At 44.2% G+C, this 10,346-nt stretch overlaps 1 protein-coding gene across 1 annotated transcript; it reads left to right on the forward strand.

The window, feature by feature from the left end:
* The first annotated feature begins 673 nt into the window (after positions 1-673).
* LOC125719294 (E3 ubiquitin-protein ligase RNF144B-like) lies at positions 674-8,279 on the forward strand. The gene is made up of 9 exons (XM_048993947.1): positions 674-870; positions 2,236-2,283; positions 2,492-2,677; positions 3,124-3,228; positions 3,673-3,733; positions 5,568-5,769; positions 6,901-7,045; positions 7,155-7,244; positions 7,573-8,279. The coding sequence occupies exons 2-9, from the start codon at positions 2,275-2,277 to the stop codon at positions 7,723-7,725; spliced, it is 951 nt and encodes a 316-aa protein (XP_048849904.1). The 5' UTR covers positions 674-870; positions 2,236-2,274; the 3' UTR covers positions 7,726-8,279.
* Positions 8,280-10,346: the final 2,067 nt, after the last annotated feature.

The following is a 10,346-nucleotide window of genomic DNA, read 5'->3' on the forward strand; positions in this document are numbered from 1 at the left end:
AAAGTACTGAAATGAAACTGTGTGAAAGTAAATATACATGATTAAGCCAACAAATTGTTCCAGATCTCTATAGGACATGAAAAACATGCTGCACAACAGCTCTTTTGCCAAAGGAAACCAAATTTATTAACATTCACTAGGTAGGAACTATTTATTGATTTAATTACCGAATGTCCTGAGATTCTGAGAAAAGCAAAACGTCATTTTACTCAGTAATAATGCTGTGCCCGAGGTGAACCCCTCCTGTTTTTAAAGAAACGGAGGGTTTAAGCTCTGACCATACGCTCTGCACCTGTATGTGACGAATCCGTACAATCTCTGGCTGGATTTTAACGAGGCGTGACAGCAGAAAATAAAATTACAAAAGACCATAAAACAACACAAAGCCCATACAATGCTGGAAATCTATTGCTGATATTACTCAGATTTTTAAATTGTAAATGCTATTGACATTAACATAAGTAATCCGTGTCATCGTATATATATCCTATTTTTTACACTCGTAAAAATAGAATACTATTACATTATAGTAACGAATTTGTTTGTTTACCAATTTTAGCCAAATATAAGCTAATATAATTTGCAATTACATGCTAAAAAGCACCGGACACACAACATATGCTTTCTGTTGCCAAAAAGAAAATACTCAAGGAGTTAAAGTTTTCTACGTGGGAGGAAGTAGGAAGTACTCCGTCACTGGAGCTCTGTTTGGAAACCAAGGCTTAAAAAGACAAGGGGAAGCCTGTTCCACAGATCCGTGGCGAATGGGCGGCGGCTCCAACCGAGCCAGCGTCCCGTCCGCCTGAGCCGGGGGCCGCGTGAGTGCGAGTCCGCGGGGGATCCGATTGGAGCCGCAGCAGCGACTGGAAGGTACCACTGCACTGACACGCTTTCACATTCACTATGATCGCTGCTTTGACATGCTAACATATTTCATTATTATTTCAATGCACTAATACGAAATCCCTAGTTAACACTACTTTCGACTTTATTTTCTCCGCAAAGCAGCGTAAAACCAGAAAACAGGCTCCAGTGGAGCTATAGTACGGGGGGCTGTAGATGGTAATTTACTAGTGAGTAATATAGACCAGTACAGCTGTCCATTAACCCACTCCACCCAACAGGTATATCAGTCTGCTGGCTTCAAAACATATTTCCGTTATGGATAGTTTTATAGTTAATGTACTTGAGTTTGTCTCTGTTGTTGTTTCGGTCATGGGATGACAGTTGTGCCGTTGTTAAGAAAAATACTCATAACTACATCGTACCGCAGAACAACAAGGCTCCAAACCCCCGAAGTTACAGACGTGATCGCGATTAGAAGAGCAGGCAAGCATCAGACACGGAGTAGCGCGCATGAACATAATGGGCTCACACGGAGCATTCTGAGGTCCCCATATCTTACGTGGTCACCTCATTGCGTTTAGTACATTAGGAAGCGGACAGAGATAAAGGTATTCCAAATGAAAGGGCCGCAGACTGTATTTATGCCGGTTGTCAAATCTCAGTGAAACCTTGCCAGGTAAGAGATACTGGCTGTTTTAAACACATCTACTATGTCTACATCCTAGTTAGCGTAAGAGAGGTGGACAAGAATGCAAGGGAAAAATAATCACGGGATGAAATATCACACATAAAACAATCGAAAAACACTAGAGCAAATCACCGTAGCTGCTGCCCCCATTACTGAACCTATGAAGTGGCTTGTGGGTATTTTCTGGCGCAACAGTGGATTTAAATAAAGCGATCTCCTTTCCCCAACAGAAGTGCTATTACCTTCCTGTGACGTACCGTGTCAGTGAGACATGGTGCAGGAATTCGCTCCTTGCCTTGAGCAGATTAAGCTGCAAGCAGTCCAGTCATAAAGTCGAGCTTTTCTCCTCATTTAGACTAAACTATTCAACTATTCATCGCTAAGCCTCCTTTACAGTACTGTGACAGCTCTAACATAACCAGTCTCACCCTTTAAATGCCTGCAAGTCAACCAGTCTACATTTTGATCTTTTGTGATTGAATAATTTACCCGAGTCACTTGTGCAATGTGATACATGGCAATTTCGGGCTTTGACCGCCCCCTATAGCCTGTGTAGCCCTCCGGTGTGAATCCATGGTAGCTGACAGCTCTGTTCCTCGGCCTCCGCGGGATCCAGTTGGCTCTGGATGGAGGAACAGTCCTCGACAGATAGGCCAGACCAGCGCTGGCTGCTGTAATACTCTCTCCTTTTCTTCCAACAGATTTCTTCCTGTTTTAAAGGGACACCAGCCTGAAAGTTCATGTCCGAAGTAAGACTTAATGCATAGATCATTTTGTAAAGCTAAGATACACCATTCGCTATGCAGATATTTTATACTGTACATTAACTTAATATAATATATTCATATAATAATCCATTAATACTGTTGTTTGGCTATTTGGTTATTTAGTAACGTGCTTCTCAGTCTATGGGTTAATTAATCTCATTTAGTGCTGTCCTTAACTCCTGTCCTGCAGGTGGTATGGGGGGGGCCTGTAAGGATGGAGATTAGTGTCACGCAGAGCAGCGGCCCGGGTGGTGCTGGAGCCGGAAATGCGGCCGCGACCCCCCTCCATCTGGCATCCTGTAGGCTGTGCCTTGGCGAGTTCCCCGGGGAGGCCTTCAGCAAACTGCAATCCTGCGGCTGCCAGTTCTGCACCTCAGTAAGTATAAGCCCCCAAGCCCCCAAGCTCCCCCATCCCCATGGCGAGGTGTGGTAGTGCCGGTGGACAGACTGAACATGTGACCAGGACGTTCCCCGGTCAGGTCGCTGAAAGCATGAACAGGCTGAATTACTTTAGCACGTTTCCCCGTCGCCTAAACAAAAATGATCAGATAAATTGCTACAGTTGATCATTATGCCTGATACATATTTAATTGTAGTAGACACCTTTATTCAAAGTGACATGCATCTTTGAGAAAGCAGGGTCCCAGGAGGAACTGAGGGTTAACCCGCTGAGTGCAATACTATCCCCCATTTAAACATGCTGTTACAGCACGAGCGTGGCATTTATCCTGAACTACTTCAGTAAAAAAAATTAAAAAATCATCACACAGCTGGCCACTCGGTTGATTAAAAACAGGAATGGTGTTTGTCTCCCCTGGATAGTGCCTGCAGCAGTATGTACAGCTGTCCATCCGAGAGAGTGGAGGGGGTCCCATCACCTGTCCAGATGCGGCCTGTGGGGGAGCTGGGGTCCTAGAGGACTCGGAGGTAACTGGGGAGCGGCCGGTCATGCCCGAAGGTGACATGGGGTCTCACAGGGCATGGGCTGTCTAGAAGCCTGGACCAGGAACCCCAGCGAGACTCACGGTGACGTGACACAGAGGCTTTCAGTTGCATGTGAATGGATAAGAACGATAAACAGATGAAATCTGTTTGGATGGAGAAACTTCCCTAATTCAGTCTCTGTTCCTAATTCCAGTTTTAATTGGGCAACTTGAAGCACGGCTCCGCGGGGCCCTTCACAGGACTGTCTGCCACATTTCCCCATCTGCATTACTCACTGATACTTGCAATCATTACACATTCTCTGATTATTATTATATTTGCAGTACATCCTAACTCTGATTCAACAAAAGAACAATACCGTTATTGAGAGGAGAAAATGGGAAAAGGATCATAAAATTCTAACCCTCTGCTTTTCTTTTGCGGTAGATCATCTGTTTTGCTCCAGGAGAGCAAGTGCAGCTGTATGAAAAGCTGAAGTTTGAAAGAGGTACTGTTCACTCATTATTATGCACTAAGCAATCATGGGACAGGACTTAGGACAGGAAGTAGGCACCCCACACCCACAACTGCAGCCAATGCCCTACCATGGAAATGGATAAAAGTCTGGCATTAGGCATGAAGAAAGCCCTGCTTGTCCGCCAAAGTGAATCAAGCGCCGGTTAGTGTTAGAGTTGACGGTTCTGTTAACATTGCCAATCGCTTGGGAGCACATCCAAGCTCATCGCTGAGTTCTGTAATGTGCCAGAACAAAAAAGACGTCACGATGATACCTGGTGTCAGTGCATCTTTGTTCGGAAACTCTGATCTTCATGGCCGCAAAACCGGTGAAAGAAGAAAGGGAAATGATACTGGAACTCAAATGCAAATTGCTTTACGGGAATGGGAGGTGAGTCACTTGGGATTTCATTATATGCAAAGTCTGAAGATTATACTGGAGTTTAGCATCTAAACAAGGTATCATTATTCTGCCAGTAAGAGCTGACAAGTTTCACTGCTAGCATTAGCAATATTAGACAGAAGTGTGTCGGTTATGGATCAAATTTTCCAATGCAGAAATAGGGAGACAAGCAAAAAGGATACTCAATACAGACTTCCGGTTTGAGATATGGAGGAGTAGGACGTGCTGGCTAAAGTCTCCCGGTAAAGGTAAACAGTAATTTACTGTTTACCTTTAAAAATAGTTTTAGTGAACAACCCCAATCTAATTTCCTTTTTGAAACATGCCAAGCTCCCAAAAAAAAAATAAGGACGAGAAAAAGGCTACGTTGAGTAGCAAGGTAGCGGGCATGGAGGCTGCCGAGGCAGCTGGTGAGCTTTCAGTGATTACACTGACAGCAGAACTTGGAAAACAGCATGAAGTATGAAATACAAAAATAATTCCAACTGCTCAGTTTTCCCTTCAATTCCATGCATCTTCCAAGTTAGCGTTGGTGCTCGTGGTCAACCAATCTGCAAAGTTTATAAGCCCCACCCAATAGTTCTTGGTTGAGCGAAAAGTACCCACCCCAGAGTAGGGACTTAAGTAAAGGGTCAGGAGCTACCTACAGAGAACTTCAATTGAGCTCCTGCGTGGGAATACGACAGAAGTTCCTGGTTTCTAGGCCTTCAGGTGTCTCTTGTGTTAAACTTTAGTGATGACCAAATGACGCTTCATGAACCTCTTGCTGTATCAGTTGAGCCCACTTGAAGGTGCTCTCTGTTCAAAAAAGTACCTAAAACATGCACCAACGTAAACCAAGAGCACCATCTAGTGGGGTCAAAAAATAGAGCAAATGGTTCATTAAGTTTTATTTGGCCATAACTATTAAACTGAGAGCGCTCCTGAGTCACTCACTGGAAAATCCACCAGAGAACACAAATGCAGATTACTAGCCCATTCTTAGGTGCACTGGAAGCAGCAGAGCTAAAAGTCAGACTTGCATATTTCTTATTCAAGTCCCACAAACAAACCATATATCAGAAAAAAAGATCTTCAAAAGAGAAAGGAAAACCACAGGCTATGCTGGAGCCATACAGGCCCAATGGTTCAGCAACAAGGACAGCACCAGAGGCAAGTTAAATAATAAACCTCACTGGGCACAGCTGTAGACACTCTTTCCTGATTGGTCAATCATTTAATAAATGTGTGAGCTGAAGGAGGAAAATCTGAAGCTGACTCCTACTGTTGGCCAGATGTGGCATGATACTGTCCATCATATCTCGATACCTGGTCCCAGCTGTGCACTTACCGACCTGCTATAAGCATCGAAAGTGTGAAACTGACATCACATCCTATGCAGTGGAAACAGGCTCATGTTGCCTGCTTGGCCACTGTTTTCCAGATGTGCAGCTGGATCCGGCTAAGACATTCTGCCCCTCGCCGCACTGCCAGGTGCTGTGCCGCGTGACGCCTGCTTTGGCGGGCCGCCCGGCCCCCATCACATGCCCCGGCTGCCGCACCGTCTTCTGCTCCGTGTGCCGGGGGGGCTGGCAAGGCGGGCATGCCTGCTCAGAGCTCCGGCCGCTCGTGGCATCAGATGACAGGTGAGAGGGCATTTCAGCCCCAGTACCGGCAGCATACTGGGTGCACTGGTTTTCATCTTACCGTTAACTAAGTCTGTTATTCCCTGTCGTTTCCCTCTAAAACTGGAATTTTAAAAACTGTCTCAACGGAGAGATTTTTTTTTATGTTGTAGGGGCCCCGAATGATATATGACTGACCACTTTCATATATATATTGATATATACATACACACACACACAAACACACCAAAAATAAAGCCAATTCATTACAGCAGAAAAATTCCAACAGTTTCTGAACTTAGCTGGGTTGAATAAGATGAGATTGAATAATGTGAGAATTAAGTGTTGAATTCCTCTGGTTAATCAGCAGTAGAACAGGAATACCGATGTCTGGGAATTAGAGCTGCAATGAAAAACCAGTTAAACCTGTAAATCTGACCTGAGTGTCTATGATATAGATGCATTGATTCAAAACCCCTGATATAGCTCAAATTCAGAAGGAATGTCCCCAGTGGCTCTTGCAGTGCAAGATAAATGCAGTGACTTGCAGTGAAAACAAAACAAAAACAAAACATTTTACATGTTTTTATTCCAAAAGCAAGACAGTTCAAAACATGTTTAAATAATCGAAATCCTATTCAATTGGAGCTTACATACAAGTGAGGCAAAGAGCACGTTTTTTACAAACAAACATACTGCCAAGCAGTCAACTAGGCATAAGTGCAGCTAGGCTGAGCTTCCAGTGAATGTCCAGGTGCAGGTGTGAGCAGCACTGGAGCTGGAGCTACACTGCAACTTCTAACAAAGCCAGAACCTAATAAGACTAACAAGGATGAGAAATGTAACATAAGAACATTCAGGGAATAAGGCATCAGGCTTTCTTATGTGATCTTTTTTGCATTTACACCTTTGTTTGTCACTCTAGGCCATTTATCCAGATGCATATCATAACTGCTGAGAGGCAGAGACACATGAAGACTCACGCCCTTTCTGGGAATACAAATAGTCTACTTAGGTATCTCTTACTGGCAGATTACCTCTAGAAATCTTCGGCCTTTTAACTGAAAGATAATGGGTTCCAGTTGAACCCCATGTACAGCACAGTGAAATAACAGCCATATGTTTGTCAGACATGAGCTCTTCCCCTTGCAGGTGGCCGAGCATCACTGATGCAGACACCCCCGTAAAGCAGTGTCCCGCGTGCGGTGTCCACATCGAGCGTGACCAGGGCTGCGCGCAGATGCTCTGCAAGAGCTGCAAGCACACCTTCTGTTGGTATTGCCTTCAGAACCTGGATGTAAGGGCTCCCGCCTCCTGCTGGCCCAGACTGGGACTGCAGTTTCTATCAATCTGGCTGTGATTTCACCGTCGTTTCTGAGGTCAGGTTTGTTTCACTCTCACGGCAGGGGGACATATTTCTGAGACACTACGACAGGGGGCCATGCAAAAACAAGCTGGGTCACTCCCGTGCTTCAGTCATCTGGAATCGGACCCAGGTGCTGCTTCTTGCCCGTCTGTGTGCATGCTCTGCCACCCAACCAGTTTGCCCAGTAATAAATAAAAACTATAATCCTGTCAACTGAGAAACAATGAACAACACATTCAGAACAAACTGAAAGTAAACCTGGTTATCTCCGTAACTTGGGGATCATGTAGAAGGATCAGAATCACCCCCACGTCTTGTCTTGATCCACAGTTAAAGGCAGAATTACTGGTGGAGGCTCAGATTGGGGTTGGGGCTAAGGTTGGACAAGTGACTCTGGTTATCTCTGCTTCATTTTCTATGGCTCAGTCCACAATGCAGCATGTCTTCACCTCTACCAGGTGGTCGGCATTCTGGTCGGCGTCAGCCTCCTCGTCCTGGTGACCTCTCCCCTGCTCCTACTGTTGTCGCCATGCATCTTGTGCTGTGTCTGCAAGGGCTGCGTGGGCAATAAGAGGAAAAGGGAGCCGAACCAAGAAGACTCCACCGTGTAGCTGCAGAGACTCCCTTCTTCAAAAATCGGTGTACAAATGCTTACGCACTCCCGACACTAGGGGGAGCAGCTTCACCGGCTAATTGAAAGCCGAAGTTTGTTGTTCTTAAATTCAGGGGCGTAGGAACTGGGGAGACCGTCCCCCCAGTATTTAATTTAGCTTCATTCACCCCCCCCCTCCCCCCCTAATAACCAGACCTTTATTTATATTATTAAGTTGTGTCCCACCCAGTCTCAAGCTCTCTCCTATGCAATTGCTTAAAGTTATTACGAGATATACAAATGAAGCTCTAATCAATTCCTAATAAAAGCAAAAAATATATAAACGCATTATAATTTTATACAGTACGCACCTATGGGAAGGGGGAAAACGGTAGGGACGTTAGGGTTTAATGTAACAGCTGTATCATTTTATTTTGCCTGCTCTGTCTAAAACAAATGCTCTGATAAAATGGACTGTAAGATGTGTTTTAATTGATTTGGTTTCCTTTTGCAATGTATATGTTCCTTATTTGATATTTTGTAGCAATTAAAACGGTGCAACATAAAGAACAAGGTTTGTCTTGTTCCGCTTTTAAAAATCTTCTGCATAAATCATTCATCAAGCGTTCTTTCCGACACCCACGCAAACGCTGAACAAACGCAGATACACAAAGCCAAAAGGACACAAATGCCATATGCTACTATCTAACTAATAGAACGGCTGCCCTACAATCGTCCTTTTTAGATGCGGATTTCAATAAAATCAATTTAAAAAACGTAACGATTCATATTTCTGTGAGATAATCCACAGAAAAGGCAAGCAGTTTCTTTTTGTAAAATAAGGAATCAGGTTTGTAACAAAAATCCGCCAATAACAAAACAGCTGAAGATACAAGCATCATTATAAACAATTTGTGTAGGCATCTGACACCAGAATCAGCATCTTCATCACTGGTCTATTGTGCCAGTGTCTGCCAAATCACATATCCGAGTCACAGTTATGGGACCAAAATCTCTATGCCATTTTTGTCATGGCTAGAAAATCTCAGACCACTTTGCAACATTTCTGTAAGATTTCCAAGGAAATGCAGTTTAAAATATCTCACAATCCAAAATTAATCGCTGAACAGTAGATGTGCAGATGCCTTTGTTTGTTTGAAAAAACTGGGGAAAAAATGTTTTGTCTTTTTAAAATGGTTTTAAGTTTGCATGTGTCTGGTCTAAGTAATCTACATTTTAAATGCAACAGAAAAGCCCAGTGTCACAGTCCAGGCTAAAAGCGGCAGAGTCACAGTCCCTGTCTGTGTTGTGACTGGCTTTTACCCCCGAGAGGTGTCGGTGCGCTGGGAGCGGGACAGGATGCCAGCCTTGGCCAACGTCACCTCCACAGGCCTCCTGCCCAACCCAGACCCCACCTACCGGGTGCGGGTGTGACTGGTGGTGCCCCCTACAGGCTGGGACAGATACTCCTGCCGTGTGGATCACAGCAGTGTACTGGAATCTCTGCACGTCCACTAGGGTGAGGAAAAGCAGCTCTGTCTTTGCTTACTAAGGCCAGGGGGGGACAAAACAGCAGTGTTTGTCTCACTTAATATTTTCCAGGTTTCTGCTTTTAAAAATATTCGTTGGAAGAATTCAGATCTTATTTAACCTACTGACCAAGGGGAAAAAATGTTTAGTTGACGATTTCAGTTCCATTTTCATAAACGAGCTTATACAGTCAAAATTTAAATGGACAGGTAGGCTATACACAAGTATACATACAAGGTCATACAAGATAATGTGAGAGGACTGATGTGTCCAAGTCTAGTAAATACTAGTAAAACAGTGATGCCCTTGTACATACGAATATCCTGAGCAGTTAAGCACAGGCAGACGATTCATGTGCCTGATCAGTATGACCCAGGTTGCTATGCCACTTCACAGGTCTCCTGCAGAGACCAAAGCCCCAGCACAGAAATGATGACCTAATGATCTATCCCCCCTCAGAGCCGCCCCCGGCTGGGCTGATCTCCAGGCCGGCAGCTTCGGTGGCAGTGTGCGGACTGGTGGCTCTCCTGTTCCTTATGGTGCTGCTTTGCCTCTTGGGGAGATGTAAGCAAGGTGAGGGGGGCGTGGCTTGGTTTATGAGTACATCTAAAAGTGCCGGCATGTGCTTGTGACGTTTTAACGCTCCTCTTTTTCATTTCAAATAAAATGCTTCCTTTGATTTGAAACCTGGAATCAGCTGGTTGACATACATTTAATTACAATGATGTTTTTACATCTGTAGCAAGTCATTTTAAATAACAGTAGAAACGGTATTTAATAAAGCAGGAAAGTAGTAGTGAGATAAAACATCAACCCGATGCGAATTTCGATGAGCGCAGTAAGACCTACATTCGTCTTTCTCTTTAAAAAGAAAGTACTGCACGACTGCTGTCATTTTAGCACTTCGACACAAGGTGGCGGTATGAATACGTCGTGGGAGGGGCTATGAATGAACATGCCCTTAAAATAAATGGAGTTATTTGAATAATAACCACACTGTAGCTCACGTAAATTTTGAATTGCTTGTAATATAAAGACTTGTAACTATTGTTTAATGACGATTGGGTAAAAAGTCGGTTTAGTTTTATAATGAAGACAACCTGGTTTTCT

The sequence above is a fragment of the Brienomyrus brachyistius genome, chromosome 23 (assembly GCF_023856365.1).
Source record: "Brienomyrus brachyistius isolate T26 chromosome 23, BBRACH_0.4, whole genome shotgun sequence".
In the NCBI taxonomy this organism is placed as follows: Eukaryota; Metazoa; Chordata; class Actinopteri; order Osteoglossiformes; family Mormyridae; genus Brienomyrus; species Brienomyrus brachyistius.

Excerpts from the sequence above, each read along its gene's own strand:
- LOC125719294 (XM_048993947.1), top strand. Across the intron at positions 3,229-3,672 it reads GGGTCCTAGAGGACTCGGAG|ATCATCTGTTTTGCTCCAGG; the intron begins GTAACTGGGGAG and ends CTTTTGCGGTAG. Across the intron at positions 7,245-7,572 it reads TCATCTGGAATCGGACCCAG|GTGGTCGGCATTCTGGTCGG; the intron begins GTGCTGCTTCTT and ends CACCTCTACCAG.